Genomic DNA, 23202 nt, shown 5'->3' on the forward strand with positions numbered 1-23202 from the left:
GTAGATTTAAAGAGAAAGGTAGATTTATCCTTGAATTCGAAAGCTCTTAAACTTGTTTTGTTGGCTTGCAACTGGACTTCGCTTTTTAAATACCATTGCCTATTTATTCAATGTTGGGAATAGTAATTTCCCTATCCAACAGTCATCTTAAAGATTGCTCAATTGTTTTCAGAAAACATTCTCTTGGTTTAGTTATTATTATTTTTGTTAATAGACACTTTATCCTTAAAATACTTTGGGGTGTTTCTTGCATTATGTTGATTTCTTCAATGTTCATATTTGTATAGAAATTCTGAAACATTTATTTGGTTGCAGCAGTTATTTATCTTTCAGGGAATACTTTTTTGTAATTGTAATAGCTTACAGTTCCTCAGTCTAGATACGATTTTTATAAAGCCACACACTCAGTCAAAATATTGAAGAAAATGGAATATAAAAACTGTAAAAATAGACAAAAAATCCACACACAATTATTGGGATTACACTGAACAGTAGTGTTAGTGGTTCTAAACTGTGGAATCTGTTTTTGATTGTAGTGGTTTAAGTGCGAAAAATCAAGCTGACGCTAACGTAAGCCAGTTTCATGCTTTCTTCCATTTTGAATCTGACATCATAATACACCACGTGATCACCACTGCTGTTGTTCCCTTGTAATACAGAATTGTGAACTTTTACACTGAAAGATTGAAGCTTTCCCAGTCACACTCGGCGCGATGTACCTAACCAAGGACAACGTGACTGTCCCAGGCTGCCTTACATACTTTGTATCAACTTGTGTTACCTGAATAGACTCTGATAATGACTGAATCTAATGTAATAGAATTATGAGAATATCTTTGAATGTATTCTGTAGTAAAATGTTTCTTTTTGCCCATTTGCCATTGATGTACATCCTTGGAACCACGTTTTTATGTAGTGAATATATGAAATCCTTTGTCTAAAGTCCTAAAAAAGGACCTTCCTTTTCACTGTTAGAGATACCACCTTTACCCCACCTTTGAAGTTGTATCAATGCTAGATTTTATATTCAACTTTACTGAATTCTTTGTAATTATGACTTATGTACTATTATTATGCTAATTGATTGATGGTCTAGCGTATGCATTTCTGCTTTATATTCTTTAAGTAAACTTTTAAACAATAGCCTGTGTCTGTCATTCTTATGGAGAATGTTACAGCTTTATTCTATTGTGTAACATCTACTGGAAAAGGGATGGGTCCAATCGAGGATCACCAAAGTCTGGCCAGGGACTAAACCACTTCCAGTTTGAGCCATTGGCGCACATTGGGCAAGTAACGGGGAGAGAGATTTGCACGCCGACAGGACCAAATGAAACATTCAATACACTTGGAATTTAAATAAGCATGGCCAAATTACCAGCAGAACAATATAACATTCTTTCTAAAAAAAATAAACATTTTTTGAAAGGAAGGAGAATACCTCTCAAGTGTTGGTGTTCTCAAGGCTACAACAAGGCACCGTACCTTGTTGTGGCCTTTTCTGCACCTAGATATTACCACAAAGGAATGGGCTGCAGTAGGGGCAGACAGAGGGTGAGCAAAGAAAGGATTGAGAAGCTTGAGAGTTCTCTCCACGACAGCTTCTCTTCAAAACAAAGGGAGGGTTATTGGGAGCAGAAGGAATCAACAGGACAGGTAAACTAACAGCAAGATAAAAGGACTGGCAGGAAAGAGAATAATGTGGAAACATTAACATAGGTAGACACAGTGTGGAGCAAAAAGAAGATGCTCTATTTTGAGGTGAAGGCACATACACATTTAAAGAACAAAGACGGTACAATTAAAGTGGTTTCAAGTTAAAACATTGAACTTCATGTATTCATTACTTTTAAAGGAAAATTGCATATTATAAAAAGTAATTTATTCAGTACTATAACTGCTATTTCGTATTTCATATTGTTTCATTTCTGAAATATAACCTAATACCACTAAGTTTGCCACCTTGTTTGTATGTGCGTAAAGTACAGTGCTTGAGAATTTCTAGTGCAAATACATTTTAAACCTGGAGTTTTAAATATGATAAAAAAAACTTAAATGTTTACAAGATAAACATATATGTATGTTTTTCAGTGCAAATCACGTAAGGACATTTTGGACATTTGATGAAACTGTTTTTGTAGATTGTCTTCTAACTCATAGTTTGAGCATTAACTAAATTAAAATATGCTCCCCTTTTTGCAAGAAGCTGTTGATGATTTCCTTGTTCTACTATTTTTCCATTGCTGATCACTGCTATCAAATCTGCATTCTGTACTGTGGAAAGTCGGTGAGCGATAACAATGCAAGTCCTTCCTCTTCTTGCTTGTTCAAGAGCCTGTTGTACAACCTGAAAGTTTGAGAAAAGGATAAAGTGTGTTACTCAAAGATTATGTAAATCAATCTGTAATATCAAAATGATTTGGAGGAACTAATGATATACACGTTCTTTAGCTGTTGAGATAAGCAGGGTTACAGTGCTTCAAAGTAAAAATCTCAATGGACTTGATCACATCATGAATGCGTAGGCACATTTGTGTGACTTCAATCACTATCCCATCGTTCAAGAAGTATTTATTTAAAACAAATGTTTTAAAGACACACCCACAGTTCAAAAAAGGTACATATGCTTAATATGTTGCCCCACACCCAGATTTTTAAATAAATACAATCACCATAAATTTTTGTAAGCAAGGGGGGCATCAGAAAATCATGTTACGCAAAGATACATATTCTCTATAGACAGGTAAGAAGGGAGGGTGATGATTATGAATTTATGTAAAGAGTACAAATGTCCCCAGTGGTATCCTGGTGCTACTGAGACGAAGCAGAAAAGGAGAGAGAACACAATGAAAAGGAATTAAGGGAAAGAGATAAAGAAGGTACAAGGAAACCGTGATCCTGATTTAAAGGTTGGCAGATGGGTTACATCACAACAAACTTGACAATAGCCTGTCCCCCTTGTTACAAATGCCACAGGTGTTAGGCACTTTTAATAAGGCGGACAGGATATCTGCCACATTTGGGATGTAGTAACCTGTCTGCCAAAATCTGAATAAGGCCCTAAAATGCCATCTAATCTGGAGCGTCCATGTCTTATGAACAACCAGAAGGTTATGAGATGCTGAGGGAAGAGCATGAGAAGGGATGTAAAATAGGTAATTGTTTTCAAGATATAGAGGGCTGGTGTAATGGATAGCCCCGTGACAAAAGTAAAATGCTTTAAAGATGGAGAGCTGAAAAATGGTAAGCCAGTGAAGTCTAGAAAGAAGATGGGAGATAGTTGTGCATCGAGGAAGACTATAGGTGAGTCGGATTGCGATTTTCAGAACAGTTAGAAAATTAGATAGAAAATATTTAGGTAATCTCATATACAGAGAGTGGCCATAGTTGAATTGAGACAAAATGACAGGTTGGACCAATTTTCTATTAAGAATGGGGAAAGAAGAAAATGATTTTCCTGAGAAGATGAATGTAAAAATAGCAGTAACAATGCCTTTGTAGATCTGAGAACCAAAAGACAGACTAGCATCGAAAATGACACCAAGATTGCGAACTTAATAAGAGGGCTGGGAGTGAAGGAAGATTAGGTGGGCTAACAGCTAGAGAGAGAGGACTTCCTACAATCAAGACCTCAGTTTGATCCAAAATCAATTAGGCTTCATCCAAGAAGCAATCCCAGAAAAGCAGGCCCGCAGGTAGTTCTGCTGGCGTTTGTCATTTAGTCTAAGCAGTATCTAGGTGTAATCATTGTACGACACAAGATTGAGACAAAGGATTTAATGATCTTGGCAACGAGGAAACATAGATACTAATCTAGACAGAAAGAGATTTGAAAAATTCTAAGTTCTTTCAATTATTTTGGACGGAAGAGGAACAAGATAAATGGGTTGGTAATTACTGAGAATAGCAGAATCTACAGATTGTTACTTAAGAAGTTGGACAACCAAAGTGGCTTTCCATAAAGGTGGAAGTAGGACTGGATTAAAAGACAAATCACAGAGATCAGTGAGAACAAACACTATTGTTTGAGAGGACTGCAAAAGAACAGAGGATGCGAAGGATTAGGTGAGGATCCAGATATTATTCTGGGAAGTCATTTCTCAATAGATTTTGAAGTGAGAATTCCAAGAAAGATAGTTAGAGGGCAGGAGATGCTGCTAGAACAAGAGTAGACCCAGTGTTGCCAAAAATATTGGGAATGGTGGCAGCTTTCAATCAATCAGGGAATTGTAAGCGCGCTACTCTCTCGTCAGGGTCTCAAGCTGCTGGGGGGGGTTCCGTAGATCTGTTTAGCTGAAGAGCCAGGTCTTGAGGGTCTTCCTGAAGGTGTTCAGGGAGGGGGCACGTCTGATGTCTGCCGGTAGCTCGTTCCAGGTCTTGGCTGCAATGTGAGAGAAGGATCTTCCACCTGTGTGGGGTTTCGGTCAGTGCAAGGTTGGAAGATCGGAGGTTTCTTTTAGGTACGTGGAAGTTGATTCTGTCATTGAGGCATTTAGGTCCGTTGTTGTGTAGGCATTTGTAGGCATGAGTGAGGATTTTGAAAGTGACTCTTTTCTCCACGGGGAACCAGTGGAGACTTCGTAGGTTTTGACTGATGTGTTTGTGTTGGGGGATGTCGAGGACGAGTTTGGTGGTGGTGTTCTGTATTGTCTAAAGTTTGTGGAGTAGGGACTTGATGCCGGCGTAGAGTGCGTTTCCATAGTCCAGTCTGCTGGTGATGAATGCTTGGGTGACTGTCTTCCTTGACTCAGGGGGGATCCACTTGAAGGTCTTGCGGAGGATGCGGAGGGTGTTGAAGCAGCTGAAGGTGACGGCGTTGACCTGTTGGTTCATTTTGAGTGATGAGTCGAGTACGATGCCAAGGTTCTTGGCGTGGTCTGAGGGGGTAGGTGGGGTTCCGAGGGCGGTCGGCCACCTGGTGTTGTCCTATGCAGAAGGGGTGGTACCGAGGACGAGGACTTCTGTCTTCTCAGCGTTGAGCTTCAGGCAGCTGTTGGTCATCCAGACTGCAACGTCTTGCATTCCTTTCTGGAAGTTGAGTTTGGCAGTGGTGGGGTCTTTGGTGAGGGAGAGGATGAGCTGGGTGTCGTCGGCGTAGGATACGATGGCTGCGAGGGGGGCCATGTAGATGTTGAAGAGGGTGGGGCTCAGGGATGAACCCTGTGGGACGCTGCAGGTGATTTCAGTGGGGTCGGAGAGGAAGGGTGGGAGTCTGATCCTTTGGCTTCTTCCGGTGAGGAATGATCAGATCCAGTCCAGGGTTGTTCCTTGTATGCCTGCGTTGTGTAGTCTGGTGACTAGTGTGCGGTGGGAGATGGTGTCGAAGGCCGCTGATAGGTCGAGTAGGATGAGGGATGCGGAGTGGCCTTGGTCCAGGAGGGTGCAGATGTCATCTTTGGCGGCGAGTAGGGCAATCTCTGTGCTGTGTTTGCTTCAGAATCCAGATTGGGACGGGTCGAGGACGGCATTCTTTTCAATGAGTCGTGACAGTTTCCTGTTGACTGTTTTCTCTACAACTTTGGCTGCGAAGGGGAGGAGCGAGATGGGCCGATAGTTCTTGAGGTCGGTGGGGTCAGCTGTGGGCTTTTTGCGCAGAGGTCTCACTTCTGCGCTCTTCCAGTCGTCTGGGAAGTTACCTGTTTTGAAGGTGGTGTTGATGGTGCGTTGTAGTTCGGGTGCAAAGGCAGCTGCGGCCCTGTGGTAGATGTGAGGGGGGCAGGGGTCGGTGGGGGCCCACAAGTGGATGCTTTTCATGGTCGAGGCGGTGTCTTCGGCCGTGATCGGTGTCCAGTTGGAGATGGTGGGCTGGCTGGTGTTTCTGGGGGGCGGGGTGCCATCTGTGGTGGATGGTCGATGAAGTTTTCATAGAGGTTTTTGATCTTGAGTTGGAAATAGGTTTCAAGCTTGTCGCAGAGGTCTTGGGATGGGGTGATGTCTGTGACTTCGCTGCACGGGTTGGTGAATTCTTGAATGACACTGAAAAGTTCCTTGGAGTTGGTGGAGTTGGCCAGGATTTTGTTGTGGATGAAGTTCCTCTTGGTGGCTCTGATCTGGTTGTGGTAGTCCGTCATGGCGTCCTTGTAGGTGGTGTGGTTTTCAGTTGTCTTGGTGTTTCGCCAGTTCTTCTCCAGGCACCTGCAGGTGCGTCTGGCTTCTTGGAGATCAGTGGTGAAGCAGGCGGCGCACCTGGGGCGTTGTCTGACGGGGTTGCGTAGTGGGGCGAGCTCGTCTGCACAGTTGGAGATCTAGGTGTGGAGTTCTCTGGCTGCGTCGTTTGCGTCGGGGGCCCAGGTGTGGTTGTCTCGGGTGAGGGTGGAGTTATGTTTCTCGTCGGTAACCTTGCTCCAGTTCCTTCGTGGTGGGCGTGGGGCTGGTTTGGGTGCCTTGGGGTTGATGGCGAAGTGTACGTAGTGGTGGTCGGTCCATGGCAGCTGCGTTGTGTGGCTGAATTAGATGCTGTTTCCTGCCGCGAATATGGGGTCCAGGGTGTGTCCTGCTCTGTGAGTCAGTGTGTTGACGAGTTGTTTAAGTCCGATGCTGGCGAGGTTGTCACAAAGGATAGTGGAGTTGGGGTCGCTGGGGTTGTCGAGGTGGAAGTTCAGGTCTCCATTGAGTATGCAGTTTGTTGAGGCGATGGCGTGGGGTGCGATAAAGTCAGTGATGGTGGTGACGAAGGGTGTTTGGGGCCTGGGGATCTGTAGACGAGGGTTCCTTGGAGTGTGGCTTTGGGGGTGGTCTGGATCTGGAAGTTCAGGTGTTCGGCAGAGGGGAAGGTTTCGCTGGAGGTGGTGAGGCGGAGGGTGCACTTGTGGGCGATGCCCCCTCCTGGGTGGTTGGGGCAGTCTTTCCTCTGGATCTTGTAGCCATCTGGGATGGCGGTGCTGATGTCGGGGGCAGAGGATGCGTTGGTCCAGGTCTCTGTGAAGAAGGTGATGTTGGGCGAGAGAGAGTCGAGTAGGTTCCAGATTTCCATGGCGTGTTTGTGTACGGAGCGTACGTTGAGGAGGATGCATTTTAGGGTGTCGCCGGTGCTTTCAAATGGCAAAAGTCAAAGAAGACATTGCAGAATTCAAATGTTGAGGTAACGGAAGGTACATTACACAGAAGGATGATGAGTTGATGAAGGACTTTAAAGACGTAAAAAAATGCATTTTGGGCTTCCTTAATTTTGGAACAGGAAAAAAGTGAGCAAACCTCATCATGAAACTTTGTGAATTCTCTGAGAGCTACTTCATAATGAAATTAGACTTCTGAGGAGTATGTGTGACAACAGGCCCTTTTAAGCATTTACAATGGCGTTTCACAACAGTAAGATCAGCGGTACACCAATAGGTTGGGGGTGGCTATGAGTAATGATAAATATGCAAAAACATATGTATTATTCAGTAAAAGGTAAGTAACATACTCTCTAATGGATACACCTTTCTGTGGATTCGTCAGCTTGAAAAATTGCCAAATCAACTTTTCACAATAAGCGTGTCAGAGACAGAACGAGCGCTGAATGTTTACACCAAAATATGTATGCTCTGATTCTAAGTGGTCAGGGCAAGTGTGAGGTATTTACAAAACTCAGTAAATATCAACACCACAGTGTGTGGTATTTACCTCCCATTCTGAGATTTCTTCTGGGAAAAGAGCAAATACACTTGGAAATGCTGTTATGCTCACCGAATTCCGCATGCATCAGAATTTACTTCATGCTTTTCGTCCTGTATATTTAGGCAGAGTAGTCCTGAAATTCATTAGGGGAAAACTGCAGGTAGTGGTGATTACTACAAATAACGGAATTCTGATCCTTGCACAAACAGGTTGCCAGATGGAGAAATTTACCAACACACTTGTAAACAGACTGTTGGAGAAACCATCCAACTGAATTCAGCCATGCTCCCTAAATCCAATTCAAGACAGTAGCATTTTATGTATGGGTAGGGAACTGATTAAGTCACCACTTGACATAGTAACCTATTCTCAAAAGAGGAACTGCCAGCACCTGAAGTTGCTGTACTCTCTCTAACAGACCAGCTCTTAAAGCTTCAGGTGACCCTGTCCGCACTTTTTCATAGCATATCTTAACAGAGAGGATGACACATGGGCATTTTGGTGTTTTCTTACAGTCTTGACAATCTTGGGCCCAAAGTAACCGGTGAACGTTTGATCACTGATCCAGTGCTCCTCCCTTCTCTTCCCTAGTCAGCTATGAGCTTTTCTGGAGACTACATAATGAAAAAGTTGTTCCAGGTTGCACAGGTATGGCACAAGAAACAATGACGGTAAAGTTAGAATTGTGTAAACTAAAATCCCAAACCAACATTTGGCAGAAAACAAGAAAAATTATTTACAACTGTTTGGTGAATAAAACGGTGTATATAGGTGCCTCAGAAAATGCTTTCATTCTGTAACTGTATTCTTCAAGTCTAACAGTGATGAAAAATAACATCCGAGTGTCAAAATCAGTAGCAGCAAGGAGTACAACAGTTTTAAGTGTATGCTGTTAAAAGATGGACACACTAAATAAAGTTCCCACAAAAGTCATCACTAATGGAACTAGAGAGAGAATTTAGAAGCTTTTTGTCAGTAAAAAAAAGAACCTTGACACAGAGTTTATAAGTAAATGGAAATGGTTCTTATGAATGCCTTAATTGTTCTTCATTTATACAACTCCGTGCTAAAAGAGAAAAACTGCAAAATGGAAGAATCTTCTGCTATCATGAAATGATTATATTCTTGAATGCACCATTCTGTGTACTGCAGATCCCTGAATAGATGTAATTAGATAAAGTGTGTCTGACTACATCTACCACTTCTGTTATCTCCACAAGAAGAGAGAGTATGCTTCTAACGATATGATATTACATTTCAAAGCATGAAGCATGAAGGTTTAGGGTGCAAATGTTTGATGCATGACTGCTTCTTGTTGCAAGAAGAGATAATTTGAGGCTGAATGCGTTCCCCATTGAAACCTCTTGTGCGAATTCCTGTGAATAACAAATATCACATTATACCGTACAATATTTTAGGGTGGAGTTCCTTCTACTGAGAGCATCTGCTTTCCTGTTGTTCTATCTCTGTCAATATCTGTTTTTGACATGCAGGTATTAGAGGAAGCTAAGCTGTCAAGGCCAGGCTCATTGCCTCACTTATCCTTTTCTGAGAACTCAACGGGTAATCAATAATGAAGCTTAGAGTGGATTACGGCTCTCTTTCGAATAGTGACAACCCTCACCATTCTGTCTGGGGTTGAAGGTCTACGTTTACAAAGGCTGAGATCAAATATTATACTGGCATGCACTGATAATTTAGTTTCTGTTGAATGGTTTTCATAGGAGACTGGCAGTTGCTATTCTTAAGCTTGAAAGGACTGCAATTCATTGCTCCTGTAGTAATATGAATGATTTAGAGCCTCTAGTATTCAATCAGCTGTGTGGTATTTTGCATATTTGCTACCCTACAATGGTGTTTCCCACTTGGAAACTTCCATTGGTATTGCACACTTTTTTCATACATTAAAACATTTCGCACAGGCTCTCGTAGATATGCCTTCTTTCAAGTCCTTTTTTTAGTGGCATGTACTTTGGTATGGATGGCAGCTAGCTATTTTGGTGGCCCTGACATAGGAGCACATGTTTCAAAGGATTATTTTAAGATGAGCAATTTTGAGAATAAGACCCCTTTTACCTAAGGTTTTTTGTACAACTTTCCTGTAAATCTGGACATTTTGTTGGGTAACTTAGGAATATTTCTTCAAATCTTAAAGGTTGAAGAAAGTTGGCACTTTCTTTTAGCTTTAGCCCAAAAGGTTGAAATTGCACTTACTATACTCTGTGGATAGAGTTATGGACAATCTCAGCTACCTATGAGTTGGCTATGGGGATTTGCTTCCACTGCTGTGTGGCTATTTCACTAGGCAGACTTCAGCCTCCTGGGCAGAAATTTGGCTTTCCAGGAGTAAATGTCTGCAGAAGAGCTAAATGGTTGCGTCCTCCTACTTTTATCACATTATCAGCTGTAAAGAGTCTTTTGAGTTGGGTTCTTTTGTGTTACATTTTCATGCTATGTGCAGTTGGTAACTCCATGTTCAATAAAACTCATGTGACAAAAGAAATGTGGTGGCTCCAGCATCTATCTTCTTAGTGCCCTTTGTTACAGGGTCTTTGGTTTGGTTTTGGTTCATTCTCATTTGAATAAAGTAAACACGACCAAAGTGAAATGAGGTGACAGTGCGACACTACTTAGTGGTAATCGCAACTACACTTAGTCTTTTCTTTGTCATGATATATAAAACCCCAATATCTTACCGGCACCAATTGAATGCCCCGTTGAAGCAAAGTAAGGCAAAGCAGCATTATTTTCAGGCATCAGAAAGTAACTCCAAAATAAACAATTTATAACTGGTTTTGGCACTTGTGCGATGTAAACCTTGTGTTAAGTGTTAGTAAATCATCGCGGTACACTGTGAATTCTGCTGTAATGCTTCAGTGCCCAAAAAGACTATATGGATTGCATCAGCTTGATAAGATGTATAGGGGTGTGTGACAGTGGAGCTTTGTTGCACATTACTTACTCTATGCTAAGATCTTCTACAATACAATAAATGTGACATTAGGAGATGGTGCTCCACAGGCGCTGAGAAATTAAAAACATAATTCCAAACTAAAATCTGTATGAAAGATGAGGAGCATTTACCAAACATAGAAAACAAACAGAATTTTGCCAACATGCATTGCTTTAGCTATGGTAACCAAAGGTCATATGGCACAGAAACTTACTATGTGGCAGAAGTGACTATATGTACTCTTCTGGTAGTCACAAAGATTAAAGTTTACAAATGGACAAAATACCAGTGCACAGTAAACATTATATATATATACATTTTTGAAGCACAAGTGATGAAGAAGTATTTCACCACTAAGCAACAAGTTGTAAACTGAGGATGTCAATATAATATTAAATCAAATACTCAAGTTGCCACCAAAGTCATATCAGTAAGAATGATTTTGGTACAAAATACGTACTTACCTATATCTACAGTTCTACATATTTGACAGATTCACATGCTTGAATTATTCATAGTCTTCAGGTTGGGAATCTTATTTTATCAATATTTAAACAGCAGGGTACACAAATGAATGAATGAAATTGTTTTATAAAGTGCAAACTGCTGGCCCAAAGGACGACCTGATGCTAACCAATAATCAAGGTTGTATGTCATTTGAACAGATTTAAGAAGAATAGAATAACTAAGGGCCTGATTTATTTGTAGGTGGGCGGCTCGTTTCTCTGTGAGGGAGATGGAGCACATTACTCTGTTGCCCTGATGGAGATGCCATCCACCAAAGCGAAAAATGACAGCCCAGTAGGCGGTAATTTTTTTAAGCAATGGCAGGAACCACCATCACAGTGGTTCTTGTCAATGTTTTTTGAAGTTTGGTGCTCGTCAACATGATGGAGCTATGCACCAAACAGTTTTCATTTTTATTTTATTTTTAAGTCCCAAAGTGGGATTTTCTTTTTTAAACTAAAAAATAAAATGCTCCCCTCCCCATGGAGAGCATTTAGAAGTTTTCACCACCCCTTATCGCCAGGGTTTTCCTGGCATTGAAAACTAACCTCTCATTCTGGCCATCTAAACCAGGTTGGCAGAGTGATTGGTCTATCTATAACGCCAGCCAATTACTCCGTAGGGCTGTCAGAGGGGTTTAATGGCAGGCCCAGAGTAGTCTCCGCCGTGATTAAACCTAAGGTCTGCCTGCTTTTACATAAGTCTTCAACTACTGCCTGAACTGGTTTTCATAATTAGTAGCTTGGAGAGCAAAAGGAAGTTTATTACAAGCCTTTGCTGCTTAGGGAGAACAAAGATCTACCAAAAGCTGCACTAGATCTAAAGACTCCAATTGGATTGTACTGTTGACATCTTTCCCTAAGGACTGATGTCTTAATCAGGTCTGTGCGCCAGGACAAGATTATTAAACTGAATGAGTTGTCGCCAATAAAGATGTTTGAAATGCTAAGAGATTGATGAGTAGTGAGGTATCTTTAAAACCTGGTAGGGCTGCTGCATTTTTAACCACCTTCTGCTGATTGATCAAGGCGTTGAGAAGACCTAAATAAAAACTATAGGACAGTTGAATATTGAAGCAATTAATGCATTCACAACTATTTTCCAGGCCTGAAGGGGGAGTATATCCAAAACTTTCTTTAGTGTACGAAGTTGCATAAAATGAATACCCATACATTAAGAACTTGGGAGGGGGGGGAGTAAGCTTATTATCTATTTTTACTCCAAGGTTTCTTGCTACCAGTGTAGGAGGATGGGGATTAGGCATTCCTTCTGGCCAACAATTACTTAGAATTTCTTGGTGGATCCAAAAACAAGAATCTCAGTCTGGTCTGAGTTACATTTTAAGTAACTCTGTTGTATTGATTTAATTCCTTTCGATCACATTTTGCAGTCCGCTTTTGGGATGTCAGCAATTTTCTTTATTGAAAAATATTAACACTGTATCATCAGCATAGGATACTACTTTAATTCCAAAATACTCTTAATGTTGCTAAGTGAGCCATGTGAACATTAAATGGAGTGGGGCTCAGGGAGGATCCTCGAGGGACCCCATATTTGAGCTTTTAGCTTCCTGAGGAAAGGTTGGAAATTGCTATTGTTGGATGTCTATCACAAGGGAAAGACTGGAGCCATCTTAATGCCGAGACACAAATACCCATCTTGGACCGATGTTCCAAAAGTACAGTATAAGATACAGCTTCGAACGCCGCAGATTTTTCCAAAAGTATACATTTTTATGTGGTTTAGAGACCTCCAGTAGAGCAGCATTGGTGCTGTATTGAGGCCTGAAACCTGAATGAGACAAATGTAAAAGGCTTGGCTATAGTTGGATATTGCCAAGTTTCTTTATCATCTTGAAGAGTGCCGGGAGCAGAGAGGTGGTTCTGAAATTCAATAAAATATCCGGGTCAGCAGATGGCTTTTTTAGAAAATGTTTTATCCTTGCTTTCTTCAATCTATGGAACAAGATATTTACTTCCATTGCTTTGGCCAGCATCCTTGTAGCAAGTGGATCAGGAGACCACGATTTACAGCCCAAAAATGCTTTCTCAGATTGCTGAAGGGTAATATGATTGAAATTGAAAAATGTAGTATTTATTTTACAAAAAGTTATGAGGTGGTTCCATTTCATATCATCATGATTCCTAGTTTTAAATTCAGCTTGTATTTTTCCAATTTTATTCCTTGAAGAAGTCTGAGAGGTGGTTACAGAGTTCTACTGAGGGCTAGGTGCTGCAGGCTTTTGGGTTGTATGAACAATTTAGTAATTTGGTACATTTTGCAAGTATTCTTAGTAGTTTCAAGTTTTGATGCAGAGAAATTTGCTTGAGCGATTTTAATTGACGTTTTATAAGATTCCATTGCCAATTTATATTTTTCATTGTCTTATACTGAATTGTTCTTCTGGATTTCACTCCACATTTTTGCAACTCCTTTCTTCATTTACTAATTGCGATGACAACCAAGGTGCAATGTCCCTTTGCCTATGTTGCGTATGGGTGATAACTCGGGCTAGCTTGTGCCACTCTTAGCCAATGGTTTACTTGGTTGGTATATATATCCATAGTACTAGTTTATATTGCTTATGAATTTGCTAGGGTGTCCACTAAATCTTGCTCTTTGATGTTACCCACTTATAATTGTACAGATGGTATCTGGTGTTGAGTGCTTTATACTTCTGTAGTCAGTCCAACTAAAAGAAATTACAAAGTGATCAGATCAGGATAATACTATTGGCTGTCAACCAATAACGACTGATGATTAGTCAGTACTAAATCTAATGGATGGCCAGCTGAATGTGGGGACGAATTGCCTTGGATTGAGCACTAATACTGCATCTATAAGTGAGTGGGCTAATGTATTGTATTTAGTGTCAATGTGGAGATTAAGATTTCTTAGGATAGTAAAACTAGGGAATCGAACGCAATGTTGTGCAATAGCAACACTTAAGAAGTTAATAAATTCAGAAGCTTGGCCAGGGGTTTAAAAGATTAAGGCTCCTGAAAAGGAAGTTTTGAGACAGAAGCCCACACCTACCATCATTGATAGTCCAGTCAGAGGATGTTCAGAACACTGAAATGAGTCCCAAAAGATAATTGCCAGGCCACCGCTCCTTTTTCCAATTCATCTCAAATGGGTACTTGCATTTCCAGGCGGGACTGCTCTATCATGATTTGGTTTTGAAGATTAATTTAATCATAGTTCTATTACAAACATATAGTGCACTTTAATTTCAATCAAGTAACCCAAAATATTGAAAGCATGCGAAAGAATATGTGTAATAATGAGACACCCGGTAAGATTATCTGGCTGTTTTATCCCATATATTTTCATTTGTATAATATGTTTACAACTAGGATATATACGTTTTCATGGCTTAGCTTCAGCTGTAACCAGCTGATGGCACTCTGGCAAGATAGTGAGCCAACTCTGAAAAGGACACAGAAGAATCCGACCCTGCACAATGCACTGCAAATGTCCCTAAGGTTTCAATACATTATCAATATTTCAACGTAAGTTATTCAAAAAAATAAAATCATCAACACTTAGTCATTTGTTGCTCACTAACAGAAATATTGTGTATTGATACATGATTACAACAATATAATCAAAATGATTATTGATAACAAACGATATCACGGTTACAAAAATATATATCATGTGTTATACAAATATCATTTGATTAGTTTGATACATCTCAAGACCAAACATTTAGAAAAAGACCCAATGTATTTTGGGTATGCAACCCTTCTTCAGGGGTACAAATTATTCTCAAAACAGTTTATGACGGTACACGAGATGTAGTAAAAATAGCAGCCTCCAATAGGAACTACAAAAGTAAAAAATGAAAGAGACAGTGTCACTGCTTCATTATGATGAACAACTCAATAAAGAGAACATATCATGTACAAAAATATCATGTAAACAAGAGTTTGCACACTCGAGAAGAATTGACGTATAGCTATCTCAGGTTGAGAAAGAGGATTTGAATAGAAAGAAACCAGGAATGGTGAGTATGTGAAGAAGAGAGTCGTGCTGCCCCAAAAACGTATCAATCTGTTACCATAATAGCTGTCGCCCAGTGAAGGGGTGATGTTTGATAAACAAAACTCATGGTGTATATACCCGTGTGTATAAAACCTTGTGGAGAATACCTCCAATACCGATGAAGTGCTGTAATCCTACAAGAAAAACAATCTCCATGATTCTGCGGTCTAGCAAGATAGTCAACTGATTAGTAACAGAAACTGCCAAAATAAAAATAACAATAAAAAATGGCAACTCTCGAATGCCGGGGCTTACCAATATGCCTGTGAAGGGCAAGATCTACGGAGAATCAAAAATAGGAGGATAGAAATTAGTGTCATAACAGCGGTCTCAATGCGTACCACTGCACGCCAGAAATAAAACAAGCATCCGCTTACCCAAAACTTGTCATTAAACGTCCGAGTCTGAAAATAAAAGGGTCTATGTAAATATACTATCGTTCTTAGCTGTAGCAGAAGAACTCAAATGGATAGCTTAGTTCCTGAACAACTCACCGCCATAGAACTTCAAACGTCGTTGAGTGCAAGACCAAATCACGTGACCGTAGTGTTACGTTAGCACGTACGGAGGTGTAGGAAGGTTCTTTAAATGGAAAGCCGAAGATGAGCATACAAGCCTATCAAACTTTATTGAGCGTTGTACCTTCTTGTTCTACAGACAACCAGGAAACCAAATGTCATTCAAAACATGATCCGGGTGTCTATGTGATATCTCTAAAAAAGACACTCGCTTACAACATCCATGCTAAGACAGTGTATCTTAATTCAAACACAAACTATGCAAACGAAGGGAAAGAGAAAATACGATCCAAGGTTAAATGTGTTATAGATAGAGTGTACTGAGTGACAAGACTCAGGTGCATGGTGAAGACAGTGGCAAGGAATCAAAAGGGAACCCTCGATATTAATGCAAGTAAAATATCGATCAATTCGTGTGTGCAAAATCTGTACATTTAAAGGAGACTGAATCATAGGAAGCACAGTAATTCATAATGATCATTGAGACCACCAGGAATGATGGTCCCTAAATACTTGATCCAAAAAGTTTCCCTACGTGCTAGGGAGATATTGAAATCCATTCCGGGTGTACTATCTATTTTTTCTAGAATGTTAATCTGATCTGGGGGATAGTGTGTGGTGTGTTAACCTAATGTGCGGCCAGACAAGACTTACAGTTACGGTTGCGAATCATGCTCTTATGTTCAATAATTCTGGTTTTGACCTTGCGTGAGGTCCTCCCCACATATGTCGGTCCACAGGGATATTGTATAGCGTAAATCACTCCCTCCGTATTACAATCCGATGTGTGTTTTAATTGAATACTCTTGCCTGTTTTTGGGTGAGCAAAGGTATTGCCTGGAATGACATTCCCGCACTGACCACAATTCCAGCATTTTTTCATGCCCTTATATTCTTTTATGGTGGGTATGCATGCTGGTTTTAACCATTCTTTCAGGTTTTTGGACCGGGTATGGGCGACATGGGTCTGCTCAACAACACTGGTTTGAGATGTACCTCTTGTTCAAGAATTTCCCACCTTTTTGATATAATTCTCTTGATGTGTTTAGATTGCTTGTTTTTTAACACAAACACCTCACGTGTGTTACTCTTCTTGATGGTTGATTCTAATAAATATTCTCTTTTTTCTTGGATACTACTACTTTTGCTACTTGTAATGCTTCCTGTGGGTAACCCCTCTCTTTGTATCTTAGTATTTGTTCAACAATTAGAGTTTCAGTGTTTTCAGTCTGTGATGAAATTCTCTTTATTCTGATTTGTTGAGAGACCGGCAAATGCTTCTTCAGAGAAATTGGGTGTGCGCTGGTATAGTGTAACGCATTATTCATATCAGTGGGTTTCCTATACACAGTTGTCTGTTATCCAATATCAGTCTTATGTATCTCAATATCCAAAAAGTTGATCTTGTTGGGATCAATATTATATGTAAATTGAATACGTGTGTTGCAAGAGTTTAGTTCATTGATGCATTCTTTAAGTGTATGTCGATTCCCTTTCCAGATTACCAAAATATCGTCGATGTAACGCATGATTAGTGCCCCATGCTTCCTTATGTAGTATGTGAGTATCTTCAAAGTATGCAATGTATGTATTCGCATACGATGGGACCCTGGAAAGCCAATGGAAGTTCCCGTCCGCTGAAGAAAAAATGTGTCTTGCCAGGTGAAGTAGCTGTGATATAGCGAAACATGCAATAGTTGTAATAGAAATACTCCATTTACATCTTCTGTGGGGTTGTGAAGTAGTCTCCATTCTACTGCCTCTAACCCCTCATTGTGGGGGATGGAAGTGTATAATGCTACTATGTCAATTATACAAAGTAGGATCTCCTCTTCAAAAAAATGGCGTATCTCTTCTAGTCGTTTCAAACAGTGTGTGGAATCCTTTACGTACATGCTCCATGATTGTGCAAGTGGTTGTAAATAGAAATCGAGATATTGTCCAATTGGTTCATGAATGGATCCGCAGCCAACTACTATAGGTCGAAATGGTGGGTTTACTGCGTTTTTATGCATCTTGGGAAGCATATATATGTGCAGGATTTTAGGTGAGGATTTTTGTAAAAATCTTCTCGTAGATTCATTAATCCAACCCATTTCTTCAGCTTTGGATAAGATGGAGGCAAGTAACCCCATAAATACATGTGTGGGATCAGTATCCAGCATAATGTACGTATCGGTATTTAAAACATGTGAATTCACACTCTGTTCGTAGAAAGAGGTGTCCATTGCGACAAGCGCCCCACCTTTATCAGAAGGTTGAAAAGTTATAGTCTTGTCCTGTTTGAGAGAGTTAAGAATTCTCTTATCTTTGGGTGTCAGATTAGCATTTTTAGATGGACGGTATTCAATGGTTTCCAGGTCCTTTTTAACAAGCAGTTCAAAATTATCAAGACTTTTGTGCGAAAACAGAGCCATGAAATTGCTCTTCGGACGGGATTTTTGTGAGGATTGTGTTGAATCTTCTCCATCTGTGGTTGGTAAAAAGAACCACCGCAGTCTGAGTTTACGCATAAATTTAAATAGCGCTATTTCAGTTTCCAGTGCATTTGAAGAATAAGTTGGAACAAATGACATGCTTTTATTTAGAACGGTAATTTCACGCGGACTGAAAGATCTTTTTGAAATGTACATAACTAGGTTCCTGTCTTCTTTTGGACATGCTGAAGTCTGCCCGATTCTGTGACGTATTTTGTTTTTTCCCCTGCGAGACCGTTGCCTTTGTGTGAATCTGCTTTGTCTGGCGGGTGGTTGGATGATTGGCTGAGGGCTAAAAAAGACGACTTATCATTGGATGTAGATGACTCATTTTCTGTAGCTGCTGATCCCCGTTCAGCTACTTCACCTGGCAAGACACATTTTTTCTTCAACGGATGGGAACTTCCATGGGCTTTCCAGTGGCCCCATCGTATGCGAATACATACATGGCATAGTTTGAAGATACTCACATACTACATAAGGAAGCATGGTGCACTAATCTTGTAGCCTATAATGCGTTACATCGACTATGTTTTGGTAATCTGGAAAGGGAATCGACATACACTTGAAGAATGCATCAATGAACTAAACTCTTGCAATACACATATTTAATTTACATATAATATTCATCCCAACAAGATCAACTTTATGGATATTGAGATACATAAAACTGATACTGGATTGCAGATAACTGTGTATAGCAAACCCACTGATATGAATGATGCGTTACACTATACCAGCGCACACCAAATTTCTCTGAAGAAGCATTTGCCTGTCTCTCAACTAATCAGAATAAAGAGAATTTCATCACAGAATGAAAACACTGAAACTCTAATTGATGAACACATACTAAGATACAAAGATAGGGGTTACCCACAGGAAGTGTTACAAGTAGCAAAAGAAGTAGTATCCAAGAAAAAAAGAGAAGATTTATTAGAATCAACCATCAAGAAGAGTAACACACGTGAGGTGTTTGTGTTAAAACACTCTGAGCAAGCTAAACACATCAAGAGAATTATATCAAAGAGGTGGATCTCAAACCAGTGTTGTTGGGCAGACCCATGTTTGCCCATACCCGGTCCAAAAACCTGAAATAATGGTTAAAACCAACACGCATACCCACCATAAAAGAATATAAGGGCATGAGAAAATGCTGGAATTGTGATCAATGCGGGAATGTCATCCCAGGCAATACCTTTGCTCACCCAAAAACAGGCAAGAGTATTCAATTAAAACACACATCAGATTGTAATACGGAGGGGTTGATTTACACTTTACAATGTCCCTGTAGACTGACATATGTGGGGAGGACCTCACGCAAGGTCAAAAACAGAATTATTGAACATAAGAGCATGATTCGCAACCGTAACTGTAACTCCTGTCTGGCCGCACATTGGGTTAACACACCACACACTATCCCCCAGATCAGATTTACCATTCTAAAAAAAATAGATAATACACCCGGAATGGATTTCAATATCTCCTTAGCACGTAGGGAAACTTTTTGGATCAAGTATTTAGGGACCATCATTCCTGGTGGTCTCAATGATCATTATGAACTAATGTGCTTCCTATGATTCAGTCTCTTTTAAATGTACAGATTTTGCACACACGAATTGATCGATATTTTACTTGCGTTAATATCGAGGATTCCCTTTTGATTCCCTGCCACTTTCTTCACCATGCACCTGAGTCTTGTCACTCAGTACACTCTATCTATAATACATTTAACCTTGGATCTTATTTTCTCTTTCCCTTCTTTGCATAGTTCATGTTTGCATTAACATACACTGTCTTAGTATCGACGTTGTAAGCGAGTGTCTTTTTTAGAGATATCACATAGATACCCGGATCCTGTTTTGAATGACATTTGGTTTCCTGGTTGTCTGTAGAACAAGGAGGTACACCACTCAATAAAGTTTGATAAGCTTGTATGCTGGTCTTCGGCTTTCCATTTAAAGAACCTTCCTACACCTCCCTACGTGCTGACGTAACACTATGGTCTCGTGATTTGGTCTTGCGCACGACGACGTTTGAAGTTCTATGGCGGTGAGTTGTTCAGGAACTAAGCTCTCCATTTGAGTTCTTCTGCTACAGCTAAGAGCGACAGTGTATTTACATAGACCCTTTTCTTTTCAGACTTGGGACGTTTGATGACAAGTTTTGGATAAGCGGATGCTTGGTTTATTTCTGGCGTGCGGTGGTACGCATCGAGACGCTGTTATGACACTAACTTCTATCCTCCTATCTTTGATTCTCCGTAGATCTTGCCCTTCACAGGCATATTGGTAAGACCCCGGCATTCGAGAGTTGCCGTTTTTTATTGTTATTTTTATTTTGGCAGTTCTGTTACTAATCAGTTGACTATCTGGCTAGACCGCATAATCATGGAGAGTGTTTTTCTTGTAGGATTACAGCACTTCATTGGTATTGGAGATATTCTCCACAAGGTTTTATACACATGGGTATATACACCATGAGTTTTGTTTATCAAACATCACCCCTTCACTGGGCGACAGCTATTATGGTAACAGATTGATAAGTTGTTGGGGCAGCACGTCTCTCTTCTTCACATACTCACCATTCCTGGTTTCTTTCTATTCGAATCCTCTTTCTCAACCTGAGATAGCTATACGTCGATTCTTCTCGAGTGTGCAAACTCTTGTTTACATGATATTTTTGTACATGATATGTTCTCTTTATTGAGTTGTTCATCATAATGAAGCAGTGACACTGTCTCTTTCATTTTTTACTTTTGTAGTTCCTATTGGAGGCTGCTATTCGTACTACATCTCGTGTACCATCCTAAACTGTTTCGAGATTAGTTGTACCCCTGAAGAAGGGTTGTATACCCGAAATGCATTGGGTCTTTTTCTAAATGTTTGGTCTTGAGATGTATCAAACCAATCAAATTACATTTGTATAACACATGATATATATTTTTTTAACCGTGATATCGTTTGTTATCAACAATCATTTTGATTATATTGTTGCAATCATGTATCAGTACACAATATTGCTGTTAGTAAGCAACAAATGACTAAGTGTTGATTGTTATTTTTTTAATAACTTACGTTGAAATATTGATAATGTTTTGAAACCTTAGGGATATTTGCAGTGCATTGTGCAGGATCTGATTCTTCTGTGTCCTTTTCAGAGTTGGAATTCATACACAGGGGTTTAGGCTACACCACATTCCACAGTAGCACGCATAACACACAAAAACTTTCTAACCTGTTTGTGAATACGGTTCATCACAATATTTTATTGAATTAAGTGTGCACGTCGACAAACATATACAGTTCTAAGATAGTGAGCCAGCAATATGCTATACCTGCAGTTTATTTTTGCATTGGAACAAGGCTCTCACTTTCCTGAGTTGTTTAAAAGAGTAATTATTCTTAGGGGCATTCCTTGATTAAAATGAGCAGCATGGCTTGCGCTAGCCATTGAACGGACGTGTATGGGTGCAGACGGGCTTGTCTTCGTTGCTCCAGGAGTGCGTCCACTGTGTATCGGCACTGCCGCCTTTCTTATGAAAGGTGCAGTCAATTGGATCCTTGAACAATTAGAGCATGTGGCACCTGAAGATGGCAGCTTAGAAGTCCTCATGGAGGAGAAATGGCTTCCAAATGCCAAGGCAGAAGAGCTCCCTACGCAAAGCTAAGCGGACCGGAGAGCAAAGTGCAAGTGCGGAAGTCATTATACAATCACCCACTAAGTAGATTCATATTCCCCCAAAGAAGAACTTAGGAGCTTCCTGGTCCATGCCTGAGTATATCGCCCAGGCCAGGATTATTCTTTGTCATCTGGTAACTGCAGGTGCTTGAGACACAGAGTGTGGAGATGCTGAGGCGTGGAGTCGGACCAAGAGCTGCATCGGCATTGGCAGTCTTGGTGAAAAGAAGACTTGCCGTGAGACCCCAGTGATACCAGTGATACCGTGAGAATGCTTTGTGATCTGGGTGCCAGACCCACTGAGCTGACGCAGCCAAAGCATCTTTGGAGGGCTCCAGCTTTTCCCTGGTAAAACGGTGCTGAGGAGCGGAGAGCCAAGAGCGTACTTCTTGCTTTGCATATTTTCTGACCCCGATCGACACCTTCACCTCCTCTAGTGACCCGCTGAGGCAGGCACAAGCGGTGTGCTGCATGTTGTGAGGAGGGGAAGATTGGTTTGTTCCCCCAGTCCAGTCACTAAATTTGGTTTATACTGGCCCAACCCAGCTGCCCCTTGCCTGTCCGTTATTCTCTGCCCTATGTTCACTGTTCCTACTGTGCCAACTACCGCTGGTTACTGGCTGCTACCTGTTATTTGTTGACATGAGCTTAGAGTGTCTCCTCTGTTAAGACGCTGCAGTTATAGAAGCTGTGACGACATATGCTCAAGTAAGGTGCAGACAAAAGACTGGAGGAGCTAGCCCAGCCTCCACTGTTGGAACCCTGAGGGGAGTCCTTCTAGTCAGCAGCCTGCTGTGGGTGCCGCTCTGTTTTATACTCACACAGGGGACGCTCAAGTACACCGACTCACAAGCCGTGAGGGGAACGGCCAACAGCAGAAGGGAATCCATCCCCCAACAGCCCATGGGGCCGCCAGTGATGCCATTTTCTGTGCCCGGAGGCGCGTTAAAGCCTGCCACCTGTGGAGGGCTCCCGCAGCACGGGACGCCCAAGCACACCGACTTACAAGCCGTGAGGGGAACGGCCAACAGCAGAAGGGACTCCATCCTCCAGCAGCCCGTGGGGCCGCCAGTGACGCCTCTTTCCGCACCCGGCGGTGGCGGGCCAAGAGTGGGCTCGTTTGCGCCCATTCGCTCCCGGATGCCGGACTGGGCCACATCTCTTGGTTCCATGATCGGGGACATCTGCCAAAAGAAAAAGTAAGGAGAGGGATTGGAATGGTAGGGATATCATCTTGTGTATATTGAGATCCTAAAACTTTTACTGAGATGGGGCGAAAGAAACCTATGCCTGAGCCTAAATGTACAGACGCCACATTAGACGGCTTCCTACAGAACGCCGTGGGGGCTCTCAATAAAGAAATTGAACTGGCCGAACACAGACTTGCTCTTTCACCCACTGTCATCATTTTGAGTCAGGGCCC

The 23202-nt window shown here is 41.1% G+C and overlaps 1 protein-coding gene across 4 annotated transcripts in view; it reads right to left on the bottom strand.

Moving 5' to 3' along the window:
- Positions 1 to 300: 300 nt before the first annotated feature.
- LOC146789441 (ATP-binding cassette sub-family B member 5-like) overlaps positions 301 to 23202 on the bottom strand; it is a 1226636-nt gene continuing 1203734 nt past the window's right edge. For all 4 annotated transcript variants that reach the window (XM_085631579.1, XM_085631577.1, XM_085631580.1 and 1 more), the window contains one exon: positions 301 to 2347. In XM_085631579.1, the coding sequence (XP_085487705.1) occupies positions 2150 to 2347 (198 nt within the window). In that variant the 3' untranslated portion in view covers positions 301 to 2149. The remainder of the gene's footprint in view (positions 2348 to 23202) is intronic.

This window comes from Triturus cristatus, chromosome 10 (assembly GCF_964204655.1).
Source record: "Triturus cristatus chromosome 10, aTriCri1.1, whole genome shotgun sequence".
Taxonomy (NCBI): Eukaryota; Metazoa; Chordata; class Amphibia; order Caudata; family Salamandridae; genus Triturus; species Triturus cristatus.